Genomic DNA, 19,123 nt, shown 5'->3' with positions numbered 1-19,123 from the left:
TCCTCCCTCAGTCATCTCTTTTCAAAGCTAAGCAGCCCTAATATTTGTAGTTTTTTCCTTGCATGGAAGCCATCTCTGAACCTTTTCCAGTTCCACTAATGAACCAGATGATAAACAAAAAACAGAATGGGGTGTGCTTGGAAAGAACAGTGATGTGAACACACAGTGCGAGGCTGGCTGGCAGCACTGTTAGGTTAGAAACTAATGAATGTTTTGTAAAGAAATACAGAAATTCAATAAATATCTTTATAGTATAGATCTCTCCTTCAAATTTGTGTCCCTAAATGAGCTAGAGTAATTATAACAGCGGGAGAGGAGGCAGGAGCTGCAGAGGGAGAGAAACATAAGTGGCAAATCTCAGTCCAAATGTGGAGAGAATTTGTGGAGGCACAGAGGAGTCTAGTGGATATGCAGAAGGCCTGGGGTAATGAGGGGAGAGGGGAAGTAGTAGAGAGGGATAAAGGTCATTAGGTCCAAGCACATCCCTGTCAGTAGTGAGCTCGTGTAATAAATGCTTCAATTCGTCATCCTAGATGAGCCAGTTTTCCAAGTGACAGCCCTTGACAAAGATGAAGAAGACACGGCTAATTCTCGGGTGACCTATTCTCTTACTACACAGACACCCAATCTGAAAGAGCCCAGATTTAACATCGATCCTACCAGTGGTTTGATAGTGATTTCAGGATGCTTGGATTATCAGGTGAAGTACATAATATGATATATACTTGCCATGTGTAAATTTAGGTTCATATAGGAATCTGTGGAGTAGGGAGAGATTCACAAGTATAAATAGTTTAAAGGATCAATTTTGTAGCAATGACCAGACACTTTTTCCTAATCTATATTTTGGAAGTTAATTAACTTGTTTTTCAGACTGCCAGCTCTTTCAAACTTCTGATCAAAGCCAGAGACCATGGTACCCCACAAATGTCATCTCCTGCAACAGTTAACATTGCCATTGAAGATACAAACAACCACCTGCCTGTGTTTACCAAGGAAAATGTAAGGAAAAAGGGCAGCTACTTTACTGAACCATTCCAAGATGAAGAAATTTCAATCCTGCCAGGTGCCGGATACGCTCAATGGCAAATTAAGAGTGCTTGGCACCTTGCAAGATCAAGCTAAAGTATATATGGATGTGGGTTATTAACACAACAGCACTAAGATTTGGGGGTTGTGATGGATACTCAGCTGAACATGAGTTCCTAGTGCGACACTGTGGCCAAAAAAGCTAATGACACGCATAAACAGGGGAATCTCGAGTTGGAGTAGAGAGATTATTTTGCCTCTATATTTGGCAATGTGTTACTGCTGCTGGAATACTGTATCCAGTTCTGGTGCCCACAGTTCAAAAAGGATGTTGATAGATTGGAGTGGGTTCAGAGAAGAGCCATGACAATGATTAAAAGCTTAGAAAACCAGCCTTTAGTGATAGACTTAAGGAGCTCAATCTATTTGGCTTATCAAAGAGAAGGTTAAGGGGTGATTTGATTACATTCTATAAGTATCTATCTGAGGTAACACGTATATAATAATGGAGTCTTTAGTCTAGCAGAGAAAGGGATGATACGGCTGGAAGTTAAAGCTAGATAAATGCAGACTGGAAATAAGGCATACATTTTTATTGATGAGAGTAACTAAGCATTGGAACAATTCACTCCATTACTGACAATTTTTAAATCAAGATCAGATGTTTTTCTAAAAGATCTGCTCTAGGAATTATTTTGGGCCTGTTATATAGGAGGTCAGACTAGATGATCAGAATGGTCCCTTCTGGCCTCGGCATCTATGACTGGCAATAGAAATCTCATAAGTGTTGACAGGAAGACAATTGACAGGATGTCATCAATTTCAGTGGATTCCCGTGTACTGATATTGGCTCCTCTAAAAGTTTTTGTGCCATTTCTGTAATTAGGTGCTATTAAAACAGAATTTACATGTTGTAGAAAAGTGGACTCACTGCTGTCACGCCCTCTTTTGGCTGGGCATGGCATAGCGGGCTCTCCTCATCTGGTACCCCTTACCAACAGCCTCTCCGACCCTGCAGCAGTCTGAGTCTTCTTGTGACTCAACCCTCTGGCCAGGCCACATTTAGTCCCATGCCTTCTGGAGTAACAGAAAGTCTGATAAACAACAGAGCGGCAGCCTCAAGCCAAGTCTCCGTCCCAAGTCCTAACAAAGTAGTCCTTCCACACGTGGTCTCCAGGACCTTTTCTGGGGCCCAGTGTGAAACCAAGACCCTCCTTCCTCTCTGGGTTCAAGTCTAGGGACCCTGAAGAAAGCAGCCAAGCTCCATCTACTCAGATTCCTTGCTGCTTCCCCAGGACCACTTCCAATCTTAGCCTGTCCACAGACTTTTCCCACCAGCCCCTTTCTGCGCTCACTGTGCACTTGCATGCCTCTCAGGCACCCGCTTCTTTCAGGGCTGTGGCTTGTAGGATTCTTCCCTGGAGTTCTTCACCAAATCCCAAACCAAAAGTACATTCTGACTCACTTCCATCTCTCCCAGGCTTGAACGTTAGTCCTTCACAGGTCTTCCCTGGTACTTACTTTTCAGCTGAACACTGACACCCCAGCGCTGCCTCCCAGGAATCTTGCCTCCATTTTGAGATGCACCACACAAACTAACTCCCCTCCTGCAGCTTTTCCCAATTCTCCTCTCTCCTGACTTCTATCAAACCATTCTCAGAGAGCAGGAACTCCCAGCCTCCTCTCTCCTGGCTCTCCCTCTGAGTTTTCTCAGTCCTGACTCTTTTCCAGGTGGATCTGCTAATTGACCTACTTAGCACCCCTCTTGGTTCCAGCTCCCAGGCTCTTGTTAATCCACTCAGTGCCAGTGTGGGGTTTACATTCTCAAATGCATGTTATAGAGTCAATTAATTTTAATATAGCCAAGAACCGGAAATGTTGATTGTGAACTGCTTACATAAAACAATTCTGGTTGTGATCCATAATGCCTTGTACCCCTGGCTACTTATGAACCCTCTGTATATCCCATTGTGGTAGTTAAGTTTTGCCGAGTTGTTTCTACTGTCAGTTCAGAGGATAAAACTCTCTCTAGTACCAGCAGCAGGGTGCTCTCAGGAGGGGGCTTGCTATGACAGTGGGGCCAATGAACCAAGCTTGCCTAAAGGAAAGTGACTGTTAAAAGGGCTATGGATTAATGAACAATTACCTTAGAATTCTGGAAAAGAGCTCAAACTTATGGCCAGAGTTAGTCTGAGGAAGATCTGATGTGTGATGAGAACCTTGTTTGTGAACTGGACGTGTTGATATGTATCTAGGCTGGTTTCTGAGTAAAGATTATTTTAGGTAGACGTAGTTCCTGGAAGACTCTGGAAGGAGCATAGTGCACAGCCTAACCTGAGGGCTTTATAAAAAACCCAGAGTGATTTTGAGGAGAGTGGGGCCAGTTTGGGTGCTTATTGTTTTGTTTCAGAATCAGGATCTTCCCTTTCCTTTGTTTTTTTTCTTTCTTTCTTTCTGCTGAGTTACGAGTTTTACCAGGCTGATTACAACCTACTGGCATGCAGGCTCAATGTTATTTGTGTTTAACAATGCATCCTCCACTGTTGTGGGTCTGGAAAGGATCAAATGCGTTCTCTGCTGGACCTGAGGCTGGGAGAGAGGCTACCTCGTCCAAGAACTAAGGAAGTCCAGAATTCTTCTCCTGAAGCAGGCTTCCTGCCCTCTAAGGGACCAGAAATACTCTCTGCTTGAGAAGAAGCCATGACTTCAGTCTGAGCTGACAGTAATTATAGCCACCCACCTACCACCCAATCTGCAACCAGCACGCTGTTTCCATTTCCCCTCTGCTGTCTCCTCCTTTGTTGTTTGGTTTTGGGGAAAGAAATCTGAAAAATTTATGAGTCAGCTGAGGATTTTAGGGTTCTAGTCCAGTTAATAAGAAAAGGTTAAAACTGGTTTTGTAACTTGCCTGTTCTAGTGAATGAAAGTGGGAGGCTTGACAGGGTATGTGTGGGTATTAAGAAGTTAAGGTGCAGACCAGGAGAAAAGGGTCTTACGTTGCTGCACTGGCCACAAAGTGCACAAAAGAAACATCTGACTAAGATTTAGCCATGGCAGACCTCTGCCTATGTAATTCACTCTCCCAGGATTGTTTGCTAGAGTTTGAAAGCTTCAGGTCATAGAGCAAAAATGCACCTGTTCCAGCAGGTTTCTGCGTGAGGTTTGGGCTTTGTGGGGGTAAAACATGCTGGTTAAGTTCTATGGTCCTTTGTAGCCATTGTGATTTGTTCACTCCAAATGGGTAACAGGGTTTGTATTTATGTGTGGTTTCAAATGGTATGAGAGGCACTGTGGGGTACATGGGGTGGAGAAGCTGCAATGGTCTCTGGCAATGGATGGTGCTTTAGATAAGCTCCAGGATACAAGTGTAGATTCTACCACCCTTAGTCACATTGAGTAGGACCTTGTTTCATGAGTAGTTTAATTGATATAAGTGAGTCAGCTTGCAGAGTAAAATGCTATTTTGTGTGAGTAAGGGAGGCATCATTGAGCCCTAAACAAAAAATTAAAATTACCAGCAGAAGATACAGAATCTGATGGAAGTAACTATTATCATGGAGATATTTACACTGTGCAGAATTATGTCCCCACCCAGATCTTCAGAGATTACTCAACCTCAGGCCATATCCACAGAGCCGCTGCCATCCTGGGGAATGGGGTCCTGGAGGAAGCTGTAGGAGAGGCCCTAGTTTTGTGTCTACACTAGAGCTGCACTGCCAAGGAGTAGGACCCTAAAGCTAGGGCAGAGGAACAAGGCCTCTGTGAAGTGGATCTTCAGGGCTTGGAAGTGTGATGGGAACCTGGATTGATGGACTAGTTCAATGTGATGATTCCTGGTTAGACATTGCTGAGACAATCCTCTTTTTTTTCAGTATCAGCTGCAAATTGCAGAAGGCAAAGTAGGGACAGGAGTGTTAAGGCTCCAGGTGGAAGATCAAGATTCTCCAAACACACCTGCTTGGAGAGCAAAGTACAAAATAGTGAAAGGCAATGAAAAGGAACAGTTCATCATTGAGACTGATCCTGAAACAAATGAGGGCATTTTAAGTCTCATTAAGGTAATGTTACTGAAGTCATGGATTTGTTATCATATGGCATTTTGGAGCATGTACAGATTGATTGCAATGTTAGTAGTTGGAGCTGCTTGTAATTTGGGATCAGTTACTGCTCTCACTTTTCGAGAGATGATCTTTCCACAGGAAAAGCCATAATTTCTAATGGAAGCTTCTCTTTGGGGTTTGCAGCCTGTGGACTATGAAGGTGACTCAGAGAAGAGACTTGTCATTTCTGTTGAAAACGAAGAACCTTTATCTTCGTGTCATAAAGGAAAACCGAGGAGCCCTCCTGTATTCCCCATTAGTGCATCTGTGGCTGTGAAAGTCCTAGACACAAATGATGCTCCTGAATTTCACCCTCCCACGCTTGCTTTTCAAAAAGAAGAAGGCGTGAAGCCTGGGACAAGGCTTGGAGTATATTCTGCTGTAGATCCAGATGTGGTGCCAAATAAGATAAAGTGAGTGGAGACACTATAAATTCTGAGCTGGGGAAATTGTTAAGGAACATAAAGGAAAGAGCTTTTTAACTTTAACAAAGAAATCTCTACTTAGTGCAGCTGTTCTAAACTGTATATTGGATCACTAGACTGACTGGATACAGCCAACCCTCCAGATTTAGGGCTTGTCTACACGACCCACTGGATCGGCGGGCAGTGATCGATCCAGCGGGGGTAGATTTATCGCATCTAGTATAGATGCGATAAATTGATCACTGAGTGCTCTCCTGTCGACTCGGGTACTCCACCAGAATGAGGAGTGCAAGCGGAGTCGACAGGAGAGTGAGTGAAGACACTGCGGTAAGTAGATCTCCGTACGTCGACTTCAGCTACACTATTCAAGTAGCTGAAGTTGCGTATCTTAGATCGATCGCGCATGGTAGTGTAAACAAGTCCTTAGGAAATATCTAGTTCTGCTTTTGGAAAAGTAAAAATAATGATTTAAATCATACAGTGCTTGCTTGGTCAAAACTCCCATTGACTTCCTCACAATTGAACTGGAATGGAGACTAAACTATCGTCTCACCCTTAACAGTGGTCCCTCCAGGCTCTTAGGTGAGGCATATTAGCACTGGTGTGGGGAATCTTGCATTGCCACCAGCTACACTGCAAATGTTTTGGCTGATAAAAAAAATTGAGTCCCTAGTGAAGCCACCCCACCTCATCACTTTTCATCAACAAGAAACATTAAACAAACAAACAAACAAAAAAGTAAAGTCCCAGAGTGGAAATACCTGAGGCTTAAAAAGATACCAGGAGATGTAATGGAGCTTGTATTTGAGTGCCTAAGACATTTAAATAATTGTGTGGCCTTGGGTTTTTTGTCTTGTTTTGTTCAGATACAAACTAGTTCATGATCCGTCAGGGTGGGTGACTGTTGATGAGAACTCTGGCATTGTTACTGCTGTGAAAGAACTTGATCGGGAATCCTCCTATGTGAACAACAGTGTTTACCTCATCATTGTTCATGCCATAGATGATGGTGAGTTTCTGCTCAGATGGTAGCAAATGAGACAGTTTCTGAGTATGTGCTGTGAGTGTTAGCATCACTGTAGAGAGGGAAAAATAGTCCCCGTAGAGGAAGAGTGGGGATACTCAAGTCAATTGCACAGTGATAAGGTCTTCAGTTGTTGATATGTGTCTGAAAGGGCTTGTCTACACTGGCAATTAACAGCGCCAGTGTAAACAGTGCCCCAGCGCTGGGAGCTACGCCCCTCGTCGAGGTGGTTTTTTTAGAGCGCTGGGAGAGCTCTCTCCCAGCACTGCACCGCGACCACACCAGGCATGTTAAAACGCTGCCGGGGCAGGGCTTTAGTGTTGCCAGTGTAGACTAGCCCTAAATCTGTCTTTTCAGGACTCCCTGCTTGTTTTGTATCCAGAATGCTGCTCATTTGCATATTTGTTCGGAGGATCAGATTTTCAGTGTCTCCTGTCAAATTCTCCACGCACATGTGTGAAGGATAAAGGCACAACTACCATCACAATATGGCAAATAAACATTCAAAGAAAAGAAATTTCCCAACACCCTCCCGCTTAAACCCTTCCTGCTCTAAAATGAGCTCCACTCTGTCTCCTAATCAGTGCCTCAAGTGAGCACCTGGGAAAACAGGTCAGACTTGTATTGTGCCCTAAAGTTCACCAGATCTGAGCTCTAGAGGACCAAGGGAATGTGACAAGTGGAGGCCCCCCTCAGTGAGAACGGCCCGCTTCTAGCCTCGCTTAGCAGACAAGGTTGCTGTCAGCTCAGGCACCTCAGATGATTGCAACTGTGTTGGGATCTTACAGGGGGAGAGGTAGGGCATTGCAGGTCTCAATCGACACCTCTGATTTCACCCAGACACTAATCAGCTGCAGTACAGGTAATGGATTACAGGGTAGGGCAGTGCTACAATCCCTCATGTACTGATGGGAATGCAGGCACAGAGATGGACTGACTTGTCCAAGCTCACACAAGAAATCTATGGCAGAGCAGGTGTCCTAAGTACTGCACCCTCCACCTTCCTTTTGTACTTCCTTCTGTAATCTCATAACTGGGGCAGGAGATTGGGGGAATGAGAGAGAGGATATGTTCTAGTCCTGACTGTGACCTTGCTGTGTGCCTTTGGAAATGCATCTAACTCCTTGGTATCTCCCCTAAGAAGAAGAGAGGAAGATGATATGTATCTACTTGACAGAAGTATCAAGGGTTAATTGATTATTCCTGGCGAATTGATTATTACTAATAAAGCATATTCTCAGGTCAAAAACACACTATGAAATGACTGACCATGAATCTGAGTGGAGGATCAGTACAGAAAATCCTAATGTCCTTACATCTTGCTAATGTATTTACTTATACAGGGACTAATAGGAAACGAATTGGGCGGGGGAATCGTGTCAGACTCTTGCCAATATCTTGGCCAAGCTCTGTTTTCTCCACCTAGGCGTCCCGCCGAAGACGGGCACTGGTACCATTCTGCTCTATCTGTCTGACACCAATGACCGCATGCCAACATTAGTTACACGTTCCTTGGAAGTTTGTGACAAAGCGAGACTGACTCCTCTCATCGTAAAGGCGGAGGATGACGACTCCCATCCGTTTTCTGGTCCTTTTACATTTAAACTCGCTGATGACTCAAAAAATATAAAGCAAAACTGGAGATTAGGAAAGAGTTTTGGTAAGTTCTTCCTCCAACACACCCTGTGAAACCCCTGCTCACTTCGTCAGCCTGTCACCGTTTAACACAGGCATAGTCATATTTACCATCTGTTATTTAGTCTCACTTCAGTGTTTTCAGTTCTGCATTCCTACCTCGGAATAGATTCAGAGTAAGTCCGCTCTCACTTCAGTGGAGTCACTGGAGTAAACTGAGGTCAGAATCTGTCTTTTAATACAATTGTCCATGATTATAGGCTCAATAGGATTTTGTACCATTCAACTTTCTGCTTTGAGGCCTCTAAAATCTCACATATGGCAAGAAACAGTTTTCTGCTGGGATCATTGACACTGTCACTGTGGAACTGAAAGCATTACACATATTGGAAAGTGATCTCCTATTTTATTGGATAGCGTTATCAGGTACAGGCAGGCACTAAAGAACTGGCACATGCAGTTATCCACTTTGTGCTTGCTGTCTGGGTAGTGGTGTGTGCAAATTAAACACCAAATAGTGAACCTAACCTCACTGACATTCTGTCCCTTTGTGCTTCCAATCAATTTCCCCACTCAGTTTGTATAATTCAGAAGGGCTCAAAATGGAAAAAAGCCACTCCTCCATCAACACTGTGCTTTCAGGCTGTTTATTGCTTTTTTATGTAAGGCTCAGGAGTTCTTGCCTTTCTTCTTTTAGGTGACTCAGTTGAACTTTTAATGTTGAGAAGCCTCCCACGTGGCAAGTATTTGGTGCCTCTCCTAATTCTGGACAGGCAGGGATTCTCGATGAAGCAGAATCTGTCTGTGAGGCTCTGCCATTGCCCAGATGGACGTGTATGTGAAGAACCGAACTCCGTGTCAGTGAGTCTTGGCGCCATTGCTGTGATTTTGGCAGCTCTCCTGTTATTTCTAGGCAAGATACCTCCTAAAATTTACCCCTCACTTACTCATCACCTGGGTATAAGATCTCATGGGAGCTGCAACCTATTAATATGTGGCATATTGCACCTGCCTTTAAAAGAAACAAGTGGCAGTAAAATGGCCATTTGACTCTCTCAATATGTGTGAGTGCTGTAGCGGTGGAACTAAATAACTGCTCTTTTGTGTCACCACTATTCAGTGGTCTTATTACATTCTGGAGCCACCTTCGCCTTGCAGTGGGAACCATAGCTGTGCTCGTGTAACGACCACTGCAGTCTTCATCTCCAGCAACCAAGAGAATAGTCTGCTAAATGATTTGGCAGAAATGCCATGATGTGCAGCACAATGGCAGATGATATCCAGTGCTGACAAATGAAGGGTAATGGACGTTGGAAGGGGTTATTTCAATGACTCATATGCATGGGGGGGGGCACTCTAAATTAACTGTAGCGTTATAAGTTATAAGTTGTAACTTCATCAGATGAAGTGGGTTTTAGCCCACGAAAGCTTATGCCCAAATAAATGTGTTAGTCTCTAAGGTGCCACAAGTACCCTTCATTTTTTTTTGCTGACACAGACTAACACGGCTACCACTCTGAAATTTGTGAAAAGTGTTATTACTGAGCATTTTAGTGCACTGAATGAGGTATACGACATATTATGATATCAGTGGAGGTAGGGGTTGATCATTGCAGCAGCGGAGATATGTCTGTGGGTTTTGCATCTGTTCTGACAGGGTCTGGTGCAGCTGTGAGTTGGTGTGTCCTAGTCTGTGGGGATCTTTCTTCTGATGATGAGCTTGGAGAGGCTGGGGGATTGTTTGAAGGCCAGAAGAGGGCTTTCAGGAAAGATTTAATTCAGGATGGGGTCCTACTGAGTATGGGTTGTAGTTATTTGATGCCTCTTATGGGTTCCAGTATGGGTGGTAGGTGACAGGAAGGGTTGTGCGGTCAGAGGGTGTTTTATTTCTGTATTGAAGCAGGTTCTTTCTGGGCGGGTTCAAGGATGTGATCCTCCTCTCTGGTGGAGTGTTCTTGTTTGGTGAAGGCAGTTTTCAGTGCGTTAAGGTGTATATCCTGGACTTTCTCCTTGGAGCATATTCGGTAGTATCTGAGTACCTGGCTGTAGATAACAGTTTTCTTGGTGTATTTGAGGTGGTTGCTAGATTTGTGGAGGTAATCTGTGGATTTCTTGTACATAGTTGTCTGTAGGGTTCCATTGCTGAAACTGACTCTGGTGTCCAGGAAGTTGATGCTAGTGCGCGAGTGTTGCAAAGAAAGTATAATGGACAGATGCTGGCTGTTGAAGTTGTGGTGGAAATCTATGAGCAAGTTTAAGTCATCTATACAGAGGATGAAAATATTATAGACATATCTTAGGTTTATCAGTGGTTTTCTGATGCATTTGTCCAGAAACTCTTCTTCAAGTGGCCCATGAAGAGGATGGCATATTGGGGAGCCATCCTAGTACCCACGGCTGTTCCCATGGTTTGGGTAAAACATTTGTTGTTGAATGTAAAGTTGCTATGGGTCAGGATGAAATGGATGAGTTTGGCGATGGGTTCAGGTTGGAGATCTGAGTGTTGTCCAGTGGCAGCGATGCTGTCATTGTGGGGGATGTTGGTGTACAAGGAAGTGACATGCATGGTGGCAAAGATGGGGTCCTGAGGGAAATTGTTAATGTTGTGGAGTTTGTGGGTTGGTTGTGTCCTGGAGGAAGTCTTTTTGTGTGGTGACTGGTTTGAAGATGGTTTCTAGGAGTCTCAATATTCCTTCACTGAGAGTACTGTTGCCAGATATGATGGGTCAGCCTGGGTTCCCTTGTTTGTGTACCTTGGGAAGCATGCAGAAGGTCCCAGTGGTGGGTTCTCTGGGGATGGGTTTGTAGAGTTTCTCTTGAAGTTGTTTGGGGAAAGGATTTGATGATATCCATAAATTCCTGGGTAAACTGTGGTGTGGGGTCTTCTTTGAGTTCTTCATAGTAGGTGCTGTTGGAGAGTTGATTAGACAGAAATTTCCCATAGCGGCAGGTTACTCCACAATTGCCTGTTGTGGGGTTTCTTGCACCTTCCTTTGAAACATCTGGAGCTGACCATTGTCAGTGACAGGATGTTGAGCTAGCTGGACCCCTGGTCTAGTCCAGTCTGATGTTTTCTATGTCACCATTCATTCATTCATGTTTCAGAATAAAAAAGATCTGAAATCTGATCTCTATATTCATGCCTGTGGGGCTGCTTTGAAAGGCTGTGAGGTGTCAGTGGCAATTCTGGTCATTCTTTTCCTGTTTCAGTGGCAGGCTGTCTTCTGCTGCAGTGTTCACGTGGGTCTGAAAGCAGGAAAAGCCAAGCCAATCTCCCTTTTGAAGAAGGCAACCAGACTTTAATCAAGTACAATGAAGAGAGTGAAAACTTTTTGTCTCAGGTGAGCAACTGAGCATGTATCCACCTTCCTATTGTGAGCATCCTGCCAACTCGATACCTGTCTGCCCAGATTATCAACCACCTGGTCTTATCACTCATGTCACCTGTCACTTGGTGTTGAGCAGAACACACCTCCCTTTCTCAGCAGAATGTGGCAGGAAAATGACCATCAGTATTACCATGGAGTCATAGACAGTCCCCATAGAGTCTCCAGTCTATCTTGCCACCCAGACAAACTGGACTTTGTGATTAAAAGGTCACAAATCAAAAATACACCACATCAGGTTGCTCCCAGTCCCAAGAGACCAGTCACTTACCCCATATCAATAGGTACTCCAGATCATACACCAAAGACAACGCTGGCAGCCAATTCTATAGTAAACTAACCACACCGCCAGTTTCCCAAAAGTCTTCTCAGGATACCCAGATTGTCTCATAGAATCATAGAATATCAGGGTTGGAAGGGACCTCAGGAAGTCATCTAGTCTAGTGGTTCCCAAAGCCGGTCCGTCGCTTGTTCAGGGAAAGCCCCTGGCAGGCCAGACCGGTTTGTTTACCTGCCGCGTCCGCAGGTTAGGCCGATCGCGGCTCCCACTGGCCACGATTCACCGCTCCAGGCCAATGGGGGCTGCGGGAAGGGCGGCCAGCTCTTCCCTTGGCCTGCACCGCTTCCCACAGCCTCCATTGGTCTGGAGCGGTGAACCGCAGCCAGTGGGAGCCGCGATCGGCCGAACCTGCAGACACGGCAGGTAAACAAACCGGTCCGGCGTGCCAGGGGCTTTCCCTGAACAAGCGGCGGACCGGCTTTGGGAACCACTGATCTAGTCCAACCCCCTGCTCAAAGCAGGACCACTCCGCAACTAATCATCCCAGCTAGGGCTTTGTCAAGCCTGACCTTAAAAACCTCTAAGGAAGGAGATTCTGCCACCTCCCTAGGTAACCCATTCCAGTGCTTCACCACCCTCCTAGTGAAAAAGTTTTTCCTAATATCCAACCTAAACCTCCCCCATTGCAACTTAAGACCATTACTCCTTGTTCTGTCATCTGCCACCACTAAGAACAGTCTAGATCCATCCTCTTTGGAACTCCCTTTCAGGTAGTTGAAAGCAGCTATCAAATCCCCCCTCATTCTTCTCTTCTGCAGACTAAACAATCCCAGTTCCCTCAGCCTCTCCTCATTAGTCTGTGGCGATCTCTGCTTTGCATCTGGTACACTTCTCTGTACTCCAGAGATCAAGGATCTTTTCTTGAATCCATCTTTAATAGCTTCTCCTGACACAAAACAAGCTGACAGTGTCTCTACCCATTTGGGCTTTTCCTCTGACAGTGAGTAAGGAATGAATTTTGAGTCATTGACCTCCAGTCATCACATACTATGGCCACTTGCTTTGAAATTAGCACTTTTCTGTTAAAGTCCTTCATTAGCATTCCACAAGGCTTCTTTGAAGGGTTATTTAGTTACAGGGGTATTTACAATGTAAATGTTTGCTATTACATTATAACAGGCTACAGATAAGTTAAAAAAATGCATGTAACATCCCATTTTCATAATGCTTAAACACCAAATACATTCTTATACATTTAACAATTACTTTGATCAATACTAATACACAAGTGAATTGACGTGGGGCTTTGGCATGAGCTGGCACCTGGTCTGCCAACGTCACAGATGTGCCTAACACGCGGCCTAAGAAAATGAACCACAGTGAAAAGAATAACTTAAGACAGCCCCTATTTGAAAATAATAAACCTTTAACTAAAATGAGATTGCACTGCCATTCGAAGCACTGTGCTTAGTCACTGATCATTGTCTGAGGCTGACGTTTCTCAAGATTAGTCTCCATTCAGAATAAAACTATTTCCCCTTACAAGATTCTTACCTGTCCAGCCGGATAGTTTAGCAATGTGAGATTGTTGTTTGTCATTGTAGGATGTAAATGTAATGGCACCATCTCCCTCCCTTACATCCAGTCGAGGACACTGTGACCAAGGTCTATGTGTAAGTACACTCTACAAACTAGCATAGAGTATTTTGTGTGTGTGTGGGTGTTGGGTGGGCGGGGGGAATGAGAGGTTAACTGTGGTGGGTTTTATTAACCCAGGGATCTCAAACTCGAATCACCAGGAGGGCCACATGAGGACTAGTACACTGGCCTGAGGGCCGCATCACTGACACCCCCCGCCCCCGCTGCCCCCGGCCCCATCCCCATTCCACGAGGATCCACCCCTGCACCACCTCTTCCCACTCCTTCCCCATCCCCATCCCCATTCCAGCCCCTTCCCGAAGTCCCCACCCCAACTCCACCCCCTCCCTGCCCCTATTCCAACCCCTTCCCCAAATCTCCACCCCTGCCCTGCCTCTTCTCCGCATCCTCCCCTGAGCACACAGCTCCCTGCTCCTCCCCCCTCCCTCCTGGAAAGCACTAAGTGCCGCCAAACAGCTGTTTGGCAGTGGGAAGTGCCTGGAGACAGGCAGAGGAGCGGGGACGCAGTGCGCTGGAGGGAGGGAGACCGGGGGAAGCTTGGTGGCCTGCAGGAAATAACCGCGTGTTTGAGACCCCTGTATTTACCCCTAATAACTTTCCTGGAATCATGCAACAGTTCCCTGTTTTTAATTTTTAAAGGGTGCCAGCACAATGGTCCAGTCCAGACCAGTAAGCGGCAACCACAGTTCCCATGTAAGTAGAATGTCTTTCACTGTGTTATGCTCACTAATGGGCTCCACAAACTATGTCTGTCTGGGGACAGGTTAAAAAAAATGCAAAGCATAACGCCTTTATTTGGATAGCATAACCCTGAGTTGGTAAACTTCACTTAAAACACTAGGCCTTTGTGAGTAAGGACTACTTGTGTGAGTAAATATTGGCAGGATCAGGTCCTGCCTTTGGTGTCTTTAACTAAAAGGAATGCAGTGAATTCTTTTGATTCACCATGTTTATGATAGTCGTCCCAAAGGACCAACCAAGACTGGGGCCCCATCGTGCTTGGTGCTGTACAAACACAGTGTAGCAGATGGTGCCTGCCCAGATGAGCTTGCAATCTAAATAGACAAGACACGTGTAACGCCGACAGACCCCTGTCATCAGCAGGCAAGATCGAACCGGGGACCTCTGGAGTTTAGTACATGAGCCTCTACTGCATGAGCTAAAAGCCAACTGCCTGTTAGCTAAGGCTGTAGAGCAGACTCATTTTTACCCCTCTCTGTCGAAGTGGTCTTGTTGCCACTAGATGGGACAGGACACCACACCTAGGAGGTGTGTGGGTTACACATGCACAGGAGAAATGGCTATACCATACAGTGAGTGCCGAGGAATTTGTTCAGACCAGAATGACACTTGTAAAATCTTGATGCAGGGGCTATGGCCTTGCCGAGGTCCAAGGGTTTGTCTCTCTTTCAGGGGGTCCAGTATTCGAGGCACGTGGAAACACTCCACAGAAGACCCCGCAATGAGATGGTACGAACAGCGGGTGACATGTTGAATCAGGTAGGAAATGGCTGGTTTGGAACGCCGTGGTATTGTCCGTGGGTCCTGGCTGTGGAGCACGGGCTGCCGTGGGAACTTTCCACTTCGGCTGCAGCCGCTCGTAGGAGAGACACACCTGCCGGGAATGGCAAAAGGGGCTAGGGTGTGTAAAACGGGCATTAACTCGCAGCAGAATCCAAACCCCTGGCTAAGAGCAAGGTACAGAAGTGGAGGGAGTGTGAGGAGGGGCCACTTACAACACTCTCTGAGCCTTTGCTGAAGAGTTCGTGTCTCCAGCACTTCTTGCTGTGCCATTCTGGTCACCTACAAGTTACCTGGACACTTGTCTGTCTGTCACATGTGCACCTTTTCCTTTCGGGACAGGCACTGGGCACTGCAGTGCTTCCCATTGCAGGTGCATAGGTAAAGCCAGGTTCCTTGCTCTTTCCGTTCTGTACTGGCGGGGGAACTAGTAATTTTTCATGCTTTTTGTATTTCTTATGATAGCTTCCCTGTGCTATTCTATTGCAGCGCTGCTCCCAGGGCGCTCTTTGGCATAGCCGATGTGCCTGTCTGCATACTGTGCCTTAAAGGGGCTGGCTGGTTGGGTGGGAGTGACGAGTATTTCTTATAGTATCACCATGGGACTTCTTGCTGACCTGCTACTTATGATGAATCCCACTGGTTTCCAAAGGGGTGTGAAAGACGGAGTCTCCAGGGAGATTTTGTTTTCTTATGTGTTCCCTTTCCCTTCCTCAGAGGCTCTATCACCTCAGCAACCTGGAGGAGAACATGGTCATGTACCAACCTCACATATATGCCGAGGAGGGAAAGCTAGAGATAAGCGGCTCCTTCAGTTCCCTGCTCACTGTTGACGATGAACTGCCCAAGGACTTCTTGGACACCCTGGGACCAAAGTTTGCTGCTTTGGATGAAATCTGCCGGAAATGATTTCAGTCGCAGCCGGTCTCATAGGAACAATGGAATGGTGGGGACCTTTTTCCTCCTGCCCCCATGAGATACAGAAAGACCTGTCATTATTGTCAGCCTGCCATTGTTTTGCCAGCGCTGAATATTGTGTCTTCATCTTCTGTGTGGAGGGGCTAGGGCAGCCCACGAATTGGAATGTCGGAGGAAACCAGGTCACCAATTGTTTGGGCCCTGTATCATTCTTGAGTCCTGCAGGTATCTGCTCTCACCCCTCAGAGAGCTAGAGATTGAAATAATCTAGAAATAGGAAGGTGTTTTAAAATCCATGGTGTTTGACGCCCATGTAGGGCTGTAGAAGTGGACGAAAAGCCACCATCCTGATGATATTTACAGTAGATCTGCTGGGAGTTCAGATCACAAAGCAAGCACAAATTCTGGTAAATGCTAGGTTTTTGATTAATAAGAAAGCAAAGGTCGTTTCCAGCTAGTCCTGAATTTGTGAGGCAGCTGGCTCGTCTTCCACCCACAGATGCTGGCTCGCACCCATTTTGTATGGGCAAAGCCTGTCTTTGTACATTCAAAATAGGCATCAGTTCACTTCTGTGTGTCCAGGCCTGTTGCATAAGCAAGCACGCAGAATCTGGAGGTGGGCCCTGAAAGTTTCCCCTGTATGGCTAGAGAGGAGCAAAGTCCTAGCAGTGGCTCAGTACCTGGGGTGGTTTGCTTTGGCAGAGCAAATAGACGGAAGTGCCCACAAGGTTCCCAACCAGAGCATGCTAACTGAGTAACTTTCTGGCTGCACTGTTCCAGGGACATGCTGAGCTCTTCGCTGGGGCAGATGCATGCTGGTGAAATGGGAATCTTGGTACATGCATAAGATGATCTGAGGGTGCGGGAGAAAGGTCTCTCAAAGATTGCAGTACAAATACATCCATTCAGTGAAATGCTAGTTTGTCAGAGTGTAATGGACTGGCCAGTGTGTGGGAGACCCACTTGAACGTACATTCATGTGTTGCCTCCAGGGTCTGGAGACTCACAGGGGATATATCAGCAGCCAGTCAGGGGAGTAGGGGATTCTCCTTCAGCTCCTGTCGGATAGCCTGTATGTTGGGAGCAGGAGGAACAAAGCTCTGATCTGTGCTGCTTGGTGCAGCATAGCTGGTGGTTGCTTGCTGCGGGTATGTGACTTGTTACAATCTGACAACAGTGAGTGCAGAACTTAGTCTTGTTATGGACAGACGAGCACATCGTCTTGTCCTGTCTGAACAAGGATCTGCCTGGGTGGGGAACATGTAACTCTTTTGGGGCAGGTGACTTTCTGAGTCTGGAAGTGGATTTTAATTGACACTAGTGAGTTTGTTAATGACTTAGATGTTTTCTTTTGTACATATACTTTGGGGAGTCTTGTTGGGAGATAACCTCATATGTTCACACACACACACACGTATGTATACACATATATAAATATGTTGTAATACGTTATAGGCTATTTGAGGCCTTGTGTGAGTGAAGTGCGCTTGACATGAGTACGTGAGTTGTGTGCTGGCAACAGAAGCAAGGATTTAAGGTTGTGAGCGGCCACGGACTGTTTGTGTGAAACAATTTGTTGTGTCCAGGGGAAAGATAAAGAATCAGCAGAAAAGGGAATAACAGTGGTGGTGTTGTCATAGCAATGTATCCGTTAGAGCCGTGGACAAAAATTGGGGGAAATGAAACACCTTGGATTATGCCCAGGATGGAGTTGTGGGTGAAAGGCCCAGTGAACAGAAACAAAGGACTGTTGACATGATGGAATGGACTATACATCTATATACATCTGTAACTTGGAGTCAGACATCGATCCAGAGCCCTAATTTTGAAGAGCTATGCTAGCCTGCTCCCCATGCCTTGATTGATTGGAGCGGACCTCAACTGGCCATTGGGACTTGGTTCTAATCTTCAGACTCTGGTGCAGTATGTTTAGGGTGTGAATGTGGAGTGAGTGAGATTTATATTGTAACCAATAAAAGTATTTAGAGTATTATATACGAACACTGTGTCCAGTATCTGCCTGCTCCCCTATCCTGTAGAAAGGCCTCTATCAGAGCCTAACAGTCTGAATCGGGCTTTTTATGTATCTAAAATAAACATATGCTCCTGCTCGTGCGCGACCCCTGACCTCCTCTCACAAGTGCCCCCATGTGGAATTCTCTTCTGCTTGATACCCACCCAGGTCCACCTTTGTTACACTTCAGGGCAAGACTCAACCTTTTATGTTCCTGTTCACATTGTCCTGTGTCTTTATGCTGTTTACTCTAGGTCCGACTGTCCTGCACACCTGCTGGAGAGGGTGCAGAGGGGCCACACAATAGGGACTCAACATCTCACTTCCATTTTGCCAGGGGTTGGCATCTTCTGTTTACAAATCTGTTTCTCAAATTCCCATCCGGTTTTAGCACCAGGTGACAGTGGAGTGGACTTGAAGTGAACACCATATGCTAGCACACCTCTGTGTCGCTTTGCAGAGACTCAATTTCTACCAAACGTGGGCATATCACTAAATGAAACAGCCACAGAACATAACGGCTGGCTACTCTGCTATAGGGCTTTTACACGCACCCATTTCTGTGTTCTTGATTTAAGCTTTTCTATCCTCTTATCTAGTCTCATGAGTCATAGAGATAATGGCTCAGTGGTGTTGTGTCTCATTCAGAGCTTCAGTCAGCTGCAACACTAAGTGCTAAAAAATAAAACACTATGTCATGGTAGTATGTTACCCCTATAAATCCCAGGCCTCTTGTTGATGTTCCTACACTCACTGCTTGCACCTCTGCAGCAAGAGAGATCATCTGTTATCTGGAAAACCCATCTTTATAGTGAGAAACAAAAGGAGCGCAAACTAGTTACCTTATTAAAGAGAGCATAAGCAATGACTTGATCACAGTCAGGCATTATCTGACACCAAAGAACCTTTTTAATCTGGCAGACAAAGGCAAAAGAAGAGCCAGGGACTGGAAGTCAAAGGCAGTAGAAGTCAGACGGGGAATAAGACACCGTTTTGAACAGCGAAGGTAACTAACCATTGGATCTAGTAGCCAGGGATGTGATAAATGCTCCATTAGTGGGAGTTTTTAATTCAAGAGTGAATGCCTTTCTAAAACTCTACACTCTAGTTCAATCACAAGTGATTGACTAGA

At 45.6% G+C, this 19,123-nt stretch overlaps 1 protein-coding gene across 1 annotated transcript in view; it reads left to right on the top strand.

The window, feature by feature from the left end:
* Nucleotides 1–17,978, top strand: part of CDH26 (cadherin 26) — a 34,448-nt gene extending 16,470 nt beyond the window's left edge. Inside the window, exons 6-17 of the mRNA XM_048820597.2 lie at nt 534–700; nt 874–1,002; nt 4,902–5,087; nt 5,274–5,542; nt 6,421–6,563; nt 8,005–8,238; nt 8,911–9,126; nt 11,424–11,554; nt 13,484–13,552; nt 14,178–14,231; nt 14,952–15,038; nt 15,777–17,978. Of these exons, the coding sequence (XP_048676554.2) occupies nt 534–700; nt 874–1,002; nt 4,902–5,087; nt 5,274–5,542; nt 6,421–6,563; nt 8,005–8,238; nt 8,911–9,126; nt 11,424–11,554; nt 13,484–13,552; nt 14,178–14,231; nt 14,952–15,038; nt 15,777–15,968 (1,877 nt within the window). The 3' untranslated portion in view covers nt 15,969–17,978. The remainder of the gene's footprint in view (nt 1–533; nt 701–873; nt 1,003–4,901; nt 5,088–5,273; nt 5,543–6,420; nt 6,564–8,004; nt 8,239–8,910; nt 9,127–11,423; nt 11,555–13,483; nt 13,553–14,177; nt 14,232–14,951; nt 15,039–15,776) is intronic.
* Nucleotides 17,979–19,123: the final 1,145 nt, after the last annotated feature.

This window comes from Caretta caretta, chromosome 13 (genome assembly GCF_965140235.1).
Source record: "Caretta caretta isolate rCarCar2 chromosome 13, rCarCar1.hap1, whole genome shotgun sequence".
NCBI classification, from domain to species: domain Eukaryota; kingdom Metazoa; phylum Chordata; order Testudines; family Cheloniidae; genus Caretta; species Caretta caretta.
Note: the sequence above shows the minus strand (reverse complement) of the source record. Positions and strands in the feature narration are given on the sequence as shown.